We start from the raw sequence: 17,570 nt of genomic DNA, 5'->3' as shown, positions 1-17,570 counted from the left end.
CCCCAGGAAAGCAGATGGGCCACAGTCTCATTCCATCTCCTCTTTACTGTAGATGTCACTGTCACCATCATAGCCACTGGGAGGAGCACACAACTTTAACCCCCTGTGTGCTAAGGGGAAGGGTAGAGGCTTTTGGGGCTATAAAACTAGCTATATACACACAACATCCTAGGGAGAAAGCCACCCCAAGCACACGCATGTCCAGGCACAGTGGGAGTTGGGGTCTGGAGCTCACGAGGGACCGTGGGTGGTGGGTAGGTGTATGCACATGAGGACATGCAGGGGAAGGGCTCAGGAGGTGGCAGAAACATTGCTGGGGTTACCTACAGGGAGGAGAGGTTGGGTGGCTGACCTCTGTGTCCTCCCAGATAATTCGGCTTTAGGGGTGAGCCCCAGATGAGAAACCCCTCCCTCCTACCTTTGACCTTAGAGAGGAGGGAGAGACTATAGGACCAGATTCCCAATCAGGGGTTCCCTCCCACTACCCCAGATGTGGCAGGCACCTGGCCCCTTCCCAACACTGACACCAGACCAGCGCCAGGGTACCGGCATGGGCCAGGACAGTAAGGCAAGCAGGGGCGTCCACTTGGAAGGCCAGGGCTGTGGTGGGCAGCGAGGGGGACCTAGGGCCCCTGGCAGAGAAGTGGCAGTTCTGGGCTCAGAAAGAAAGACTGCCATGGAAACCTATCTCTGGAACACCCCATCAGGATGGAGACATCCTTCAATCCTCAGGTGTTGCCCACAGAGACTGGACCCAGGGAGACCACCAAGGGGTCTCCATGGAGACAGAGATTGGCACTTAGGGGCCACCACAGACTGGTCACTGCAGTGATTTCTGAAGACAGAAGCTGGTCAATAGGGAGAGCCTCCTGCACCTGGGGGGGGCGGGGAATGGGGAGGGTCACCACGGTGGCCGGACCCAGCGACAGCAGTCCATTCTCCTGGGTGTAGGTGAGTGCGGTAGCTCCTAGCTGACACGGTACGTGGACGTGTTCTTGGGCTCCGTGCTGGGCACACACCAATCGCCGGCCTCCTGGATGGTCTGGTAGTGGCGCCAGGCTGACTTGTTGTAGACAGGCAGACGCTCCACTGAGTCCGTGGACAGGGCCTGAGGGGCATCAAGGTCAGCCTCTCTTGCTTTCCTGCACCTTGCCCACTCCCTGGCGGACCACCCTTGCCCAGCGGTGGGCTCCAGCGGCCACTGACTATGGCCCACATGTCAGTCCAGCCAGGTGCCACCCTGGCTGAGATGACTAAACCAGAAAGACCCATAAAAGCGTCTGTCCCTTCTGTGGCTTGCTCTGTTTAAAAAGGCTGTTCACTTAAAGGTCAGGGTGGGAGAGGGAGGAGGCAGGCTGTGTGACCTTGAAGAAGGTCACCAGCTCTGGGCCTATGTTGCCCCCTGAGCTGAATGAGTTCTCCATGCTTCCTCACAAGTCAAGGGTTCCCAGAACAGGGTCTCATTCATGTACCACAGACTCCCTAAACCTGCCTGCCAACTTAGGAGTGCCTGGTGGCTGGGGAACTATAGCTCTGCTCTGATTCTCAGTCTGAAATCAGGAAAAGATTGGAGGGATGGAAAAGAAACCTAAGAACAGGCCCGACCTGTCAGCAACCCACCCCCGCCCCTTGGGCGGGCTTTGCAGGCAGGGGCCCTCACCTTGAGATAGATGACAGCGTCGGTCCCAAAGCCCTCCATGGAGAAGAGCTGCAGGTCCCCCTGGAAGTACTTGGCATAGAGGCGGGAAATGGGGAGCCCATACCCGAAGCCAGCCTGCAAGGAGGTGGGAAAGGAGCGCGCTGAGACACGGCCTGGGCTCCCTGGAGCTGCAGAGACCTATATGCTGGGTGAGGATGGCTAAGCTCAGGTCGTACAGGGGGCTCCCAGCACCAGGGTGAGGAGGGGACAGGAGAGAGGGACAGCTCGGAGACAAGATGGGGACTGTAGGGAGGGGGAAATCAGTCCAGTGGGGGAGGAAGGCTGCAGGGCATGGTGGGGGTGGGGAGCAGCGAGCAGGGCAGGAGAGGAGGCTGGCCCTGGTAGTTAGGCGTCTGCGCAGGTCACTGGGCACCTCTTTGTCTCTATTTCCCACACTTAGCTCCGCCTATTCCACTGGGAATGGACACGGAGGTGCTGGTGAGATGAACAATGCCAAGAGAGAGGTAGTTACTTGAGGAGAGAGAGAGAGGACGGGGAGAACTGAGGCAAGGTGACAGACAGACACCCACAGGTAGGTAGGGAGGCGCAGGCTGCGGAGAGGGAGGAGGAACAAGGAGGCCCAGACCCGGAAGAGCTGACTGACGTCACACACAGCCCACAGGATGAGGGAGCACGGGAGGTAGGGAAGCGAGTGACGGGCATGTGTGACAGTTTGGTAAGAAGAGACCAGAAGACTGACAGGCATTCTTCAGGAGGTCGGGGGGAACTGGAGTGAAGCCAGCTCACCAGTGGGGTTCCCCCTGTGCCGGGCTGGGGCGTGGGGGCTGTGGAGTACATGTAACTGAAGAGTCGATCAATCTTCCTCAAGGGAACACCCCCACCTCGGTCACTCATCTAGGGGAGACAGGACATGTCAGGGTCTCTAGACCTCAGTTTTCTCCACACCGCACCCCTGCTCTTCTCAGGTCTTCCTCACCCCCAGCGTCTTCCCTAAGCCCATCTCCTGGCAGGAGGGAAGTCTCCATACCACTGCTCTCGGGCTCTCAAAGTCAAGGGTCACATACTTTGATGGAAAGGTCCTCCTCGCCCAAGGCCACCATGACCTTGACAGGCGGAAGAGTGACGCTGGACTCATGGCTTTCCACAGTCGCCCGCATGGCATTCTGCAGAGGGAAAGGTGGTAAGATACAGTGAGAGCAGCCTAGACCGAACCACCCCCCACCCTCCCAAAGGAGCGTCCCCCAGGTTCCTCACCTTGAAGAGTTCAAAAAGCATGTGGTAGAGGTGGGAGGGGACATAGACCATGTGAATCGGCTGTTTGGAGTTGGATGCTGCCAGGGAAGTCCAGACCAAAGATCAGGAGATTGTCAAGAGGTCACCATTCAGCATTCATTCACCAGCACCCAACACCCAGCACTCAACCACCATCCATGGTCCATCCGTCTGCTCATTCGTTCATCCATCTATTCATTCATTCAGTGTCCATTCATCCATTTACCTCTCCATGTAATATCCATCCATCATAGTGTCTGTCCATCCATCCATCCAGTATCCACCCATTCATCAATCCATTCAACATCCATTCATTCCTCTATCTACCCATCCAACCATCCAATTGTCTTCCAGTCTATTCATCTGTTCAAACGTCTATCTTTTCCATCTATCCATTCATTCAGAGTACAGATCCATCCTTCCATTCATCCACTGTTTATCCATTTGTTCATCATTTATCCACTCAAATAGTATCTATCTATCTATGCTATACCTAGCCTATTAGCATTCACCTTGATACCAGAATCCCCTGGAGAGCTTTTCACCCAGGGGAGAGAGGAAGGGGCTACCCAGGTGATCCTGACACCAGCATCCTACTTCCTAAGAATCACTCTAACCTGGAGAGTTTCTTGGTTTTAGGGACTGAGTATCTTCCTGGTGCCTGGCACAGAGCTCTGTATGTAGCAGAAACTAAATAAATGTGCAACAGATCAATGAATGAGGGAATCTGAGGCCCTGTGCTAGGCAAGCGGAGACAAAAAGTTGAATAAAATTCAGCCCCACCCTCTCAGAAATTCATGTCTAGACAGAGAAACGCACACCTCACTTTCACATCAGGTGTACCCAGAGCTGTGTGCGAGGCTCTGGGCTTGACCCTGGGGATCCGGAAGTAAAGCGGCCTGTCTCTGCCCTTCGGTTTCTGCCCCCAAGTAATTTAAACAGCGCAATGTAGAGGTCCACTGGGGGCAGGCAGGGCCTAACTCCTCTCTGGGAGGTCTGGGGAGGCTTTGCAGAGGAGCTGGACTTGAACAGTTCTTAAGGGAAGACTAGGATACGGGCAGTGCGACTTGCAGGCACAGAGGCATGGGCACCTCAGGTTTCTGGCGCACAGGCCAGAGTGGCTGAGCAGCAGGGGGGTGGGGAGGGGAGAGGCAGCTCACAGGCCAGAGTGGCTGAGCAGCAGGGGGGTGGGGAGGGGAGACAGAGTGGCTGAGCAGCAGGGGGGTGGGGAGGGGAGAGGTAGCTCACAGGCCAGAGTGGCTGAGCAGCAGGGGGAGGTGGGGAGGGGAGAGGTAGCTCACAGGCCAGAGTGGCTGAGCAGCAGGGGGGGGTGGGGAGGGGAGAGGTAGCTTCCAGGTCTCTGGGCCTCCTCACCCCTCCACCTCCAAGGTGTTTATCCAGTTCACCCCCTTCTTTTCCTCTCTGCTGCCTTCCCCTCCCCTTGCCTAAACCTGCAGTGACCTCCTAACTGCTCTTCCTGGGTCCTCTCCTGCCTCCTCCAACCTCTAAATTAATCTTTAGAATGTTACTCAGATCCTGTCATCACTGTGCCTCAAACCTCCAGTGGTTTCTCAAAATCCCAGCTCCCGTCTGTAGCCCACGGGCCCTGCGTGCCCAGCTTCTCTCTCCCGCCCCTCACCCCTTCAATCTCCTAACCCCACCACACTGGTCCTTCTGTTTCTCAACTACTCCATCCAAAGTAGGACCCTTGTAGCCATCCTCTGTGTCCATCATTCCCTTTCTTCTTTTAGTAATAGACGCCTGCCTCCCCCAAAGTTTTAACTAGCATGTAACTGCCCAGCTGCTGCTGCTAAGTCGCTTCAGTCGTGTCCAACTCTGTGCGACCCCAGAGACGGCAGCCCACCAGGCTCCCCTGTCCCTGGGATTCTCCAGGCAAGAATTCTGGAGTGGGTTGCCATTTCCTCCTCCAATGCATGAAAGTGAAAAGTGAAAGTGAAGTCGCTCAGTCGTGTCCGACTCCTAGCGACTCCATGGACTGCAGCCCACCAGGCTCCTCCGTCCATGGGATTTTCTATGCAAGAGTACTGGAGTGGGGTGCCATTGCCTTCTCCGAACTGCCCAGCTAGAGACTAAATTCTCAGCCTCCTCTGCAGCTGGGAGACTCAGGGAAGTGGTGTGATCAACTCCCAGGCTCTGCCTTCCACATCCTCTTTCCCAAAACTTCGCCAGGCTGCAACTGGGACGTGAGGGGGTATAGCCGGCTTTGGCCATTCTATCCCAGGGGCTAGTGAGAGAAAACCTCTCAAATTAAGCATTTTTGGATCCGGGAGGACAGCCAAACTGACATCCCATAATACGCTGCTCCTACCCATGCCTGTCAGGATATCTCATTTTGTTTCCTTTCTGTCACATATCATACTGAAATTAGCTTGTTTATTATGTACTCACTGGCTAAAGGCCCCGTTCCCCAACTTCCCCAACACCAAGAATGTGACTCCATGGGAACAGGGACCTAGCCTGTTGTGTTTACTGCTTAATAAATATTTACTAGATAAATTAATAATAATAATAATATAATAGCTCTGCTTCTCCCTCGTTTCCTGACTCCTACATCACTTCCCTCTCCCATGTCCCCAGCCCTTAGACACACACAGCCTCATTCGCTCACCGTTGATCTCCTGGATCTCCAGGTCAGGAGAGGCCATGTAATACTTGTCACACAGGAGCTTGGCCATGTCGTAGGCATCTGAGAGAAGCAGAGGTCATCAGAGAATGGGGTGGCCTCCCCACAGCAGGCAATTCTCTTGGTATCAACAGTGGGTGCCACCAACATTAAACCCATGGGGATGTGGCCCCCACCCACTGGGGAATGGGTCACCCTCTGGCCAGGTAAACTTGGGGGTTCACTGGGGCTCCTCTGTGCGCCAGGCACAGTGAGGACGACTCACCCTTCACCACCTCAGAGACATTGCAGTTGGGGTCGATGCTGCCGATGTGTTTGGGGTGGGCAGGGTTAGTTCTGCCATCAAAGAGCAGGGCTACAGGCAGAAACGGTGGGTACAGTTGGCGAGGCCATGTGCCTCAGCGCTCCCTCCCTCTTCCCCTGGCTCTCCAGGACCCCACCTCTATTTCTAACACTTCTGACTCTAACACCCCCTTCCCACCCTCCTACCCTCTCTCCTCTGACCAGACCCTATAACCTCGAATCAGGCCAGTTTGGACCTTTGCAGGCCTGAAACATTCTTCTTCTCAGAAGTCTCGTTCCCACACATTCTACGTTATATTTAATTCTTCTCTTTTGCTATACATTAAAATAATTTTTACCATCTTGTGTATTTAATGATTGGCTATGATTTTGCAGCACTCATAGTTAATTCTCCTAGAATAAGAAACTCTAGAAAACCACCTGTTTCCTAGTGTAACGAGATTGTTATGAATACCACAGAAAGAGTGGTATTCCACAGAGTTCTGCTTTCTGTAAACCTCTGAACAGTGAATGGCCCTGCGCCCGCTCACTGTGCTGGTTGATGAGCATGCGGATGGAGATGCGGCTGAGGTAGAAGCGGTCCAGGAAGTACTGGATGTTCTGGTTGGAGACGGGGTCATCGCCATAGGTGTCCTTGTACTCCAGCACGCCCTGAGCCATTGTGGGCACCACGTCATTGTGGCGGTTCCGGATGGTGACCAGGGCGTCAGTGAACCTGCGAGCAGGGGGAGATGTTGGCTCTAGGACACCCTCAGCCTGTCCCGGCTCTGCCCTTCTCTCCACAGTGCCTTCACCCACTCAACTCTTCCCAGCCCACTCCTCCAGAAGGCCGTCCCACTGCCTGCCTGACAGCCTGGGAGCTCCACAGGGTGGGTCCTGGGCTCCCCCCACCAGACACACAAGGATTGAGGGCTGTCTCCCTACTCACCCTGGATATCCCCAAGGACAGGGACATTTCCGTCATCCTACGGGCATTTCTGTCCCTGGGGCTGTGGGTCACACCTGCCCTCCCGCCCCTAGCCAGGGCCTCACTCACTGGCTCAGGGTCCGATGGTCCTCAGGGTCCTTGTCCAGGAACTCCATGATGTCCAGGAGACTCTGGACATACCTGTACAGGAGGGGAGGGGGCACCACCTTAGCTCAGGGCCAGGCCCCCATTTGTTGGTTCTCAGAGGGCCTTTGCTTTGCTGTCCTAGAATAGCAGTCTTCAAAGGGGCTTGGTGGCCACCCCACCCACAGGGCTCCTGGTGAGAAGACTGAGGCCCAGACTGGGGAGGGGGCCTTGCCCAAGACCAGCAGTGACAGCAAGGCACTCAGCCTCCCCAGCCGTCATGGTGTCTGCCTGCAGGGTCGCTGCTGTATCCCACGGGCCAGCCCAGCGCTCTCACAGAGCAGGGGTTCAAGGAGACATCCTCACACGCCGACTCTGGACACCAGGAGCTGTCATCCTATTCCCAATTCCTAGGGAACTAGATTTTAAATGGTGGGTGGGAAAAACGAGGTGAGGGGGAGTTGGTGGGGACTGGGCATGCCCAGCTCTGACACGGGGTGGGGCTGGAGCCCACGGAGAGCCTAAAGGGGCCCAGATGCCTAGACGCTGCCAAACTGGAGCCACTGTCCCCCCACCCCCGCCCCGTCCCCACTGGGAGGCGGGGAGACACTGCTTTCCTACCGACACCTCAGCCTACAGCAGTTCACTCTCTTGGGGAAGGCGGAGAGCTGAGCCTCTCTCTGGCAGAAACACTTCAGGGGCAGGAAGGAGGGGCCACTGAGAGTCTGACCAGGGAGGGCCCTGGGGGCCTAACAGTCCCTCTTGAAGAGCTCCCACCACAGTCCAAAGTCCCCTGTACGCAGGGCTTTGACCTTAACAGTAAGAACAGCAGGAATGAGCCCCGTTTCACAGTCTCCGCAACTGAGGCCTGAGGCAGTTCCGCAGCTGGGCGGTGAAGACAGGCCTCCGGCGCTTCTGCCACTATACAGTGTTGGCTGCTCAAAGAGGCTCAGCCCCTCGGTCCGTGGTTCTCTCTGCCTGGAGTGCCCTGCTCCCTTCACCTACTGCCAGTCTCCCCTCTCTTGCTTAACCCAGCAGAGAAGACAGTGAAAGAGCTAGCTTTGAAGCTGGCCCTGCAAGTCCCACGCTGGGCTTTTCCACTTTGAGCTGTGTGGCTCTGGGAAGTCATGGAACCTCTCTGGGCCTGAGTTTCCTTATCAGAGAAAGGGAGGGTATTGTACCTACTGCTATCACTGCTTTGTGCTGAGAATGAAATGTGGTAATTAACACAGTGCCTAGCAAATACTGAGCACTTTAAATGCTTGCTCTCGTTATGTACAGTGGCTCAGACACTGTCAACAGCTGAGTGAGCCCTCTTAGTCCCTGGGTGGCACGTGACACACTCCTCCTGGTTACCCTGGGCACAGGCTCTGAATCATACCATGTTTGAATCTGTCACGCTCCGGACAGCCGCGGAGAACAGATGGGGCTTTCCCAGCCCTGCTGCTGCTGCCCGCCTTCCCCACACAGGGCCCAACACAGCGCCTGGCAGGAGGTGGCAGAGTCACTGGTAGGGGAGCCCAGAGAGCAGAGGTGATCAGCTCTCCCTGGAACCCCCTCACCATCCTCAGCGCCCCAGCAGACAGTCAGAGCAGCCCCCTACGGCCTCACCTCAGAATTCCTGGAGAATAACAATAGCCGATGCTTACCCAGTGACCATTAGTGCTCACCTATGCTCAGAGTCCGGAGAAGGCAATGGCACCCCACTCCAGTACTCTTGTCTGGAAAATCCCATGGACGGAGGAGCCTGGTAGGCTGCAGTCCATGGGGTCGCTAAGAGTCAGACACGACTGAGTGACTTCACTTTCACTTTTCACTTTCATGAATTGGAGAAGCAAACAGCAACCCACTCCAGTGTTCTTGCCTGGAGAATCCCAGGGACGGGGGAGCCTGGTGGGCTGCCGTCTATGGGGTCACACAGTCGGACACGACTGAAGTGACTTAGCAGCAGCAGTAGCAGTGTTCAGAGTCTATGCAGGGGCTTTCATCTCTGAGCGTGTGCTATTTCCCCCTTTTGCAGATAAGGAAATCAGCTCAGAGAGGGCAGATAATATGTTTGAGGTCACACAGTAAGCATTCACACTGGGATTCAAACCCAGGTCTGTCTGATGCCAGTCTACACCACATGGCCAAGTGCTCACAGTCTATATTGGTCCTAACAGTGATGCTGCTGATGTCCACGGTGAGGGCGGCCAGTATCTACGGTGCTGGCCCTGTGCTAGGCTCTGCTCTGTGCTCCCTTAGTTTAACCTCCACAATGACTCTGTGGTGTGTATGCTACTGCTGGACCCGTTTTACAGATAAGCAAGTCAACATGCAGAGCTGGAATGCTCTCTCACAGGCCTGTGTTACTCCAGATCCCTGGATCCCATGCCCAAAAGAAAGCTTCATGCTCATGTGACTCTTAGAGGGAGAGGGGATTTGAGAGGAGGATCTGCAAGTATGCAATGGTGGGAACAGACAGAGACAGGAGAGACAGGAGACCAGCTGGGGGGATAGGTGCCCAGGAACCCCTTCCCAAGGCCCGGGGCAAATAGAGAGGGAGGAGGTTGGAACTACGGGGCTCTGACCAGCTAGGCCAGGATTGGGGGTCGGTGACAGGATGAGCGCTCTCGCTGGTAGCCCCACCCACCGTGGCTGCCTAATGAACCACCAAGGAGGGTAGCTTGAAGTAAAATAAAGGACACCAGGATGGACTGGCAGTGGGAGCGCCAGCTGGCAGGGCTCTGGGGAGAGCTGCAGCCTCATTCAGGCCTCAGTCTCCTGGACTGTGAAGCAGGGATTAGAATCTCTGCCCGCCTTCCTCTGGGGGACATTCCAGCAGGGGAGTGGTCCTGGGTGTACTCCAGGAAGGATGGATGATGAGAATTCTACCAGGGGAACCGTGACTGGGCCTGAAACCCCTCAAGAGTCTGGCAGGCCAGACCTCACCCGTGGTCCTGAAAAGGGAAAGATGCTGGGGAGGGAGTGATGCTGGCTCCAGGGCTGCCCACCCTGGCCGGTCAGAGAAAGAGCTGGGCTTAGTCTGGAGCAGTGATGCAACGACAGAGCTGTCACCTGCCCTGGGCCTGGCAGAACAGGCAGTGGGGCCAAGGTGAAGCTCCAGGAAGGCCTGGCCTGTCGACCTCAGCAGTAACCAAGGCTGCCCAGGACTTCCTGGGTGACAGCTGGAGTGTCCCCACCTCCCCTCTACCAAGTCACGTGGAGGCCCCAGACCCTGCCTTCTGGGGCTTTCCAGCCAATCCAGAACCCTGGATTTGGCAGGGGGGAGGGGTGGGATTTGGTGGGAGGAGGGCGCACGTGTGTGCCTGTGTGAGTGTGTGTGGATGAGCCTGGGCTAGGGGTGTCGGAATGAGCATCTGGCAGAGGGGGAGGAGGCACGCGCAGGCTTGTGTGGGCAGAGGAGTGGGGAGCCGGTGTGAATCTGGGCGCCTGTGGGTGTGTGTGCACAGTCGTGTCCACAGCCGCTGGGGACCAGGGTGTGAACAAGACAAAGGCCCTGTGAGGAGGGGAGAGGTGGAGGCGTGTTGGTGTCTGGAAGCTGCCTGCGGAGGGGCGCTGGGTGCGGCCCTGAGCCAGGCCGACCCGGGTCCCATTGCTGATGGCACTGCTCCCAGTCCCACTGTGTGAAGTGGGCCTCGCAGGAGCAGGAACAGATTAGAGGAGGCGATGCTGGTGGCCGGCCTCCACTCTGAATACGTAAGTGATGGCTGAGGGATTCAATGGCAGGTTTTGGCTACAGCCCTGGGCCTGGCACAGAGCAGGCCCTGGGTGCCCGGAACCAGTGAGGTGGTGATTCTTTTCAAGGGCAAAGATTACTGGGTCTGGTGTCCACATACCTTGCTGAGGCAAGGGAGGTTCATGAGAAGGTGCTGAGGCACCCACTCTTACCCCCTTCCCATACTACACCCCTGCAAAGGCACTACTGGTCACAGGAGTGACTCACTGTCATTTGATTCTACTCTGCAACTCTCACTCAACCCTCCATTTTCCAGATACATCCCCAACTCCGTGCCCTTTGTCAGCCTGTCACTCTCCCCAGCGAGATGTCAAGGTTACCCCTCTGGACCCCCGCAACACTAGCCATCAAACAATCTCTGTAAAGAAAATCTACTTTTCCACTGACCTGCTTTGCTTAGAAATCTCTGACTCCTCCAGAACACGGCTCTCTCCCTTTCCTTTGTGAGCACAGCCTCCAGATCACACAGCCTGGGTTGTAATCCCAGCTCTACCACTTACTACCTGATGAGCTCAGACTAGTTTCTTAATCTCTCTGAACTTCAGTTTCTTCATCTACAAAACAGGGGTGATAAAAAGGCCTACTTCGCAAGGTTGTTGTGAAGGGTCAGTGAGTAAGGACAGGCTCAGAGCAGCTCCTGATCGCCAGCAGGCCTTCCGGTGTGTCTGCCTCTGTCACTGTCGTCTGCCACCATGCCATGACTACACTCTTAAGAGAACCTCTGCCACAACACATTCTCTTTGGCCAGAAGGTGTTGCTGCCGGAAGATCACAGACATCACTCGTGTGTAGAGTTCCGTGTACTTCCACATACAGCAGTGGCATCTCACCCATTTTACAGATGAGGAAGCCGAGACTCAGAGGGGCCATGTGGTTGGCCAAACGTTAAGTCTGGCACAAAAGTCAAGCACAAAAAGCCAAGCCTCAAAGTCAGGCATGCCGGTGCTATACCCAGGGCTTTCCTTTACCTTCCAGTCACCTCCAAAACAGGATCCCATGACCCCAAGTGAGTCCAGTTGAAATAATCCATCAGGTTCGTTTAGAAATAGGAATTCCCCACTTGCCCACAGTGATTCCTGCCTAGAACCTCTCCCCAGCTGAGTAGAAACTCCATTAGCTGTTGCCACATGTTAAATATTGCCACCACTGTTACCGATAGCACGTGCGCAGGTCTTGTCCATTTCCAAAGGAAAAGTTTTACTGCTCACTCATCAGTCTCTGAGGCCAGTAGCCCTCTTGGCATGCTCTCTGGTAGGTTGTCCCCTTCCTCTCGTGAAACTGCCTACCCCCACCACTTCCATCATCCAAGCTGGCAAGGGGGTTCCTATGGAGAGGGAGGTCTGTTTCAGGAAGTCCTTCCTTCCCTCAGACCACAATCTCTCTTGCTGCGGTTGATGCTCACTCTCTGCAAACAGTCTCAGCAGGCTGTCTCTTCAGTGCGTCAGCACACTCTAGCAATACCTTGGCCTGCTCTCCTCTAAATGAATCATCCACTGGGAAGCATTCCCTCTTGTCTCACTTCACTCTCTCCTGCTGGTCATTACTTCCCAGCTTTGAGAGAAGAACTAAGTCAGGCCAAGCCCCGACGTGTGTAACTGATTTTCAAGAAGGGACTCCGGGACTTCCCTGATGCGCCAGTGGTTAAGAATCTGCCTTGCAATGCAAAGGACATGGGATCGATCCCTGGTCAGGGAACTAAGATCCCACATGCCACAGAGCAACTCAGCCTGTGTGCTATAACCACTGAGCCCTTGCACCGCAAGTAGAGAATCCATGTGCCGTAATGAAAGATCCCCCATGACACAGGGAAGATCCCACGTGCCACAGCTCAGACGCAACACAGCACATAATAAATGAATAGTTTTTAAAAAAGAAGGGGCTCTATGGGCCTTGGGGGCATCACGGGCCATCAGCACCTCCCTGCCCTCCCCCCCCACGTCCCCTGACTCTTCAAGGAAACAAGTGTCCAAGGACGGGCCCGAGAAACCCTGCCCTGGAGTTAAGGATCAGCTGGAAAGGCAGCCAGGTCACTCAGCTGGACAGAGCCGGAGGAGGGCTGGAGAGAACAGATGGCACCTTCTGTCTCCTCCCCATGCCTTCCACGCTGCCCCATGGCAGGAAATGCCGGTTGGCTCAGAGGTCCTGGACCTTTAAGGGATAGGCCCCAGTGAGGGGTGACCTCATTGTGCCACATAAAAATCAGGCTCTGCCCTCTGTCCCCACCACCCACCTTCATCACCTGCGCTAACAGTGCCCTGTCCATAAAGTGAGTGCTTGGATGCCCTAGCCGGGCTGTCTCCTGCCTCCACACCTTTGCACAAGCAGTTCCTTTGGTCTGAATGTGCTACCCTTCTTTCTAGGTCAAAGTTCACTTAGGCAACCTATAAGGCCCAGTGACACGTCACCCCCTCTCTGCCTCCATTTCATCTTCTCCACAATGTTCTGATTCAACTGAAATTCACTGTGCACAGACCGTGTGCCTGGTCTTTCCTTACTTTATCCTCATTTAGTTAGAATAAGTCATTTGTAGCACATTCACGCACAGAAAAAAGCTGGAAGGGCATCAACAAAGCGCACTTACAAAACCTGAATGTTTGGTTAGAGGGTGGAGGGAAGTGGTTGACATTTTCTTTTATCTACTTTTCTGTGTTCTCCAAATGTCAAAGTGGGCATATCATACTTCTTCAGTGAGGGAAAGAAACCAATGTTATTTTAAAATAATCTTATTTTGCTTTGAATTTAAAGAAAACAAACTCTTCAGTAGCTTACTGCTCCTGCCATTATGGACCTCTTCAGGTTGCCCCTTTTATTCTCCCCATGAGATCATGGGCTCCTGAGGAGCAGCTTCGGCTGCTGTTTCCCTAACCTAATGCAGCACTCAGCTCCAAGTGGGTGTGGATGCCCCGAATCGAAAAGGAAACCACAGTAGTACCAGACCTGCCACAGCCAGAATAACAGGCAAGAGATTTCTGCACACATGCCACTGAAGATTAACCACGATTAGCTACTCACACACCCAGTTACAAAGCACATTTTTGTTTATCCTTCATGTGATTGGCCTTTGGTTAATGTCATTCAGTTTTTAATACTTATCTCTGGACAAAGTTTTTGAGTAAACTTTACTGAGAATTTCTCTCTGCTATTGCTGCTCTGTGCAATAAACTTTTGCTCTTTGCCCATCTAAAGCTCTTTGGGGTTGGTACTGTGCCATCCTTGTGTCTATCTCAGTGTTTTCCAACATCCAAAACAGGCTGATTTGTTTGGATTATACAATTTGAAGATTCACTTCTTCCTGTTTCCCACAAAGTTGCCCCAGCTAGATGTTTTATCTAATAGGTGCTAGATTTTCAGGGTCAGGGCTGGTGGCAAATGTTGACATGAGCCTGATTTGGGTTTTGGTGTGAAAATGATGATTTCCTTTTCCAGAGAATGGAGAGTGGTGGGTATAGTGCTGTCTCAGAGACATGGAGGCTGGAAGCTTGATCTGAGTCCCTGCTATGGCCTAGGATTCCCACTTGACTGTGAGAACTCCCCTACCTCTCAAAGTCCCTGTGCCTCTCCTCTTTCCCCACCCCCTGCAAGGCTGCTGGGAGCATCGGACATCTGACAGTGGAGTGGGGGGCATGGGGATCTAGCCAAGGGTCTCACCAGCTCTGTACCAGCTGCACCGAGGGTGTGCTCAGCACCCGGTCAGGAAGCAGGTTGATCTCCTTCATGATGTTGGCCAGGCGCACAGGCAGCTCCTGCCTGAGGAAAGTGAACGAGGTTTTCTCACAGGCATTGCTGGACCCTGGTGGCAGAGGGAAAGGTGAGCCTAAGAGTTACAAAGCACTGGAGCCAGAAGACCTCTTAGTGGTGGGGAAGGGGGTCAGGTCACTAAATACTTCATTACCTGAAGGTTCAGAAGAGACAAGACGACAAGGAGGCACAGGACAAGGGGCCCCTCCTGACCCATGCAGTGACCACCACACCACTCAGCCTAACCCTTAGGGAGGTTGTGGCCTTTTCCCACCTCCAGCTAAACCCTGCTTGCCTTCAACCACAGGGGACAGGGCCACCCTGGGCCCACTGGGTGCTGCCTCAGCCCAAGTTATCTCACTTCTTCTCTTTCCTTCCCTCCTAGTAGACACTCACTTTGCGGGGCTTGATCTAGGTGGGCAGAGGAGGCTGGGAAACCCATCCTACCTTGAGATGAGCTCCCCTGGCTGAGGGAAGCTATGCCCAGACCACAGCAGCCATAGGGTCCCGGCATCATCTTGGCCCAGGTGGTCTTTATGTCCACAGTAGACTTGCCCCTACATTAATGCCCACTCACCTGAGAGGTAGACAGGGTCGGGGAACTAGGGCCCAAATACTTAGATTCTTGGTCTGGCTTGAAGATGAAGAGCAGGTAGAGGACCGAATGAGGTCATGGCCTAGAGTCAGGAGACCTGGGTTCTAAGTCCAGGTTCTGCTTTTAACTCTGTCACCCAGGGCATGTCACTATCCCTCTGAAGACCTGTGTTACCCACTGAACTCCAAGTGGACCACTTGACTGTGAGTCCCTCCCTGCTGTGATAGTTCTGTTAACTGGGGTCCAGTCTGGACTAGACAACTGCTGGAGGCTGGGAGTGGGCTCAGGAAGCTTTCCTACATGGCAGGAGCTCAAATATGGAGGGAAGCAGGTGAACAAGTATTGGCAACAGATGCCCTGTGTCCTGGCTGCCACCTCCCCACCTCCTCCCATCAGTGACGCAGCTGTAACCTGAGCCAGGCACTGTCTCCTCAACTCTTGAGAGACCTGGGCAACCCCTTCTAATCCCTAGCCGGCACCACAGAAGTTCTGTGTGAATAGACACTGTCCAGACAACGCCTGTTTCAGTCACCGTGTTGGCACAGCCTTGCCCCTCCCAGATCACTGGTGGTAGGAGACCCTGGCCCAGGAACCCAGGGGCAGCCAAGGATGGGTACAAGCTGTCTGACTCCATTTCATGGTGTCCTGGACCCCTACCCAGCTGGGGACAGACGGCAAGGCCACAGGAGATTTGATCTTCAAGTGTCCTTGTCCTCCAGGACAGCTGGGGGCCAGCTCTTTCAGTGGGGGGAGATGTACCAGTCAGGGCCTCTCTCCTGTTGACTCATTTGAAAGAATCCCTCCTGCTAACAGACCCCCAGGGCAGGTCTCCTTCCCGATGGCTGCACCTCTCAATGCCCCCTAGTCACTCCCATAACACCCCCCATTTCCTCTCTGACCTTTACTCTTAGAGTCGCCAGGACAATCCCCAGTAACCCTTCAGTGCCTGGATACACCCTCCTGCTCCAATGGCACTGACTCACTGCCCCTTCCTCTCCAAGACTTCTCACAAAACCCAGTAAGACACCGTGGACCCCCTCCTTCTCAGTGCCCCCACGTCCCCCTAACAGCCCAGTCTCTTCAGCCGGGGTGCCCTTAACCCTTTCAAGCCCAAGCGGCCCCTACCTCCCCGTTAACTCTTTCCTGTCTGGACTCCTGCAAGAAAACCTTCCCTGTCACTCGGCCTCCCTTAGCCTCCGAGTTAACCCTTCGTGACCACGACTCCTTCACCCCCACTCCCGCCCCTCGCAGACCCCCGGTGCCAGCCGCCTCCCGCTCACTCGTACCGAAGTCCAGAAACTGCTTCATGGACAGCGGGGATGGGGAGAACTTGCTGAAGTGCTCGATGTATTTGGGTGCCCCTGCCAGGGACGCATTCTTCAGCAGCGCGCGGACCCAGCGCATGGCGATGGCGACCACTTCTAGGGCTCGGGTTCTGGACCCTGCGCGGGCAGCGCTGGCGCTCTGCTCAGCCCAGTCCGGCCCGGTGCCGCGGCGGCCGCCTCCTCCCCACCTCGACCCCCGAGACCCGGCCAATTGGCTTGTTGCGGCGCCCCGACGTCACTAATGGCGTCTCACAAACAACTCCAGGAGAGCCAATAGCCTCTCGGCCCGGCACGTGGCTACCCCCCTGGGCCCGCCCCTTTAACCCAGTGTTTGCCCCGGGCGGCCTGCTGTTTTCAGGAGGCAGCGCTGAGAGCCCGCCTCCGGCGTCACTACGCGCGTTCCTCCTCCCGGCCTAGCCCGGATTAACCTCTCCCTCCCGAAAGGCCCGTGATTCCCTTTCCTCTTACACTCCGTTTCCCCGTTCCCTCCCCGAATCTCCTTCACTTGCCCGCCCGGAGATTGTCCGGTAGCTTTCAATGCGTGCTCTTCCGCCTACAAGGGCCCGATTCACCTGTCCTGATTTCCACCCACCTGCTCTCCCTCAGGGCGTCTGGTGGGTTCCCAGTCTGGATGACTGTGACTCGGACTGTGGATGGGTCGGGATGCGAGCCCATGCTCATCCCTCATATAGACGTGTAACACACCTACTTCCACAAAGATCCAAGCAGCTCAGGACAAGGCAGCCTTTTGCTTTTCCAGTTAAAAAACACCGAGTCAACCCCCTCACTAACGCCTAGCGGCGGCTACAATGAACTTTTAAAACCACCTTTATTTTATTATTCTCTACTCATTTGACCTGAGAAAGCAAACTTTTTCGCACTTAGCGTTCTTAGAGAAAGGTCCTGGAAGGTGATCTGTACTGGAGGCCAAGAGCCGGCACTTCGCAGCAGCCGGCACTTCACAGCAGTCCGGATCTCTCGTGGGAACAAAGCTTGTCCTCTTGTTGTCCAACGCAGGATATGTCCTGTCCCGGCATCCCACCCACTTGCCCCTATGAGGTGTTTTTCCGCTTCAGTCCTTGGCCCACACTCACCAAGTGCCAAATAGTTAGTTGCTAGGCTTATATGCTGGGAATGGGAAACAGACAGGACTGGGACATGGTCTTTTGCCTTGATTGTTTCATTTCTCAGTTTGAGAGAGCTGCATAAGTAAATAAATAGTTACAACAGACTGCAGTTATAAC

General features: G+C 54.9%; 1 protein-coding gene across 2 annotated transcripts; it reads right to left on the bottom strand.

The window, feature by feature from the left end:
• Positions 1-25: 25 nt before the first annotated feature.
• Positions 26-16,512, bottom strand: PDK2 (pyruvate dehydrogenase kinase 2). 2 transcript variants are annotated; one of them, XM_086355497.1, is made up of 12 exons: positions 16,288-16,512; positions 14,984-15,083; positions 14,317-14,458; positions 6,916-6,987; positions 6,410-6,594; positions 5,842-5,931; positions 5,562-5,639; positions 2,915-2,991; positions 2,725-2,823; positions 2,447-2,554; positions 1,661-1,774; positions 26-1,108 (listed from the first exon to the last, which is right to left on the bottom strand). In XM_086355497.1, the coding sequence occupies exons 3-12, from the start codon at positions 14,382-14,384 to the stop codon at positions 968-970; spliced, it is 1,032 nt and encodes a 343-aa protein (XP_086211623.1). In that variant the 5' UTR covers positions 14,385-14,458; positions 14,984-15,083; positions 16,288-16,512; the 3' UTR covers positions 26-967. The 2 variants fall into 2 exon arrangements, with proteins under 2 accessions (XP_086211623.1, XP_086211622.1); XM_086355496.1 differs by lacking the exon at positions 14,984-15,083.
• Positions 16,513-17,570: the final 1,058 nt, after the last annotated feature.

Source organism: Bos grunniens, chromosome 19 (genome assembly GCF_055505025.1).
Source record: "Bos grunniens cultivar Pamir isolate PY7600 chromosome 19, Bosgru_T2T1.0, whole genome shotgun sequence".
NCBI lineage: Eukaryota > Metazoa > Chordata > Mammalia > Artiodactyla > Bovidae > Bos > Bos grunniens.
Note: the sequence above shows the minus strand (reverse complement) of the source record. Positions and strands in the feature narration are given on the sequence as shown.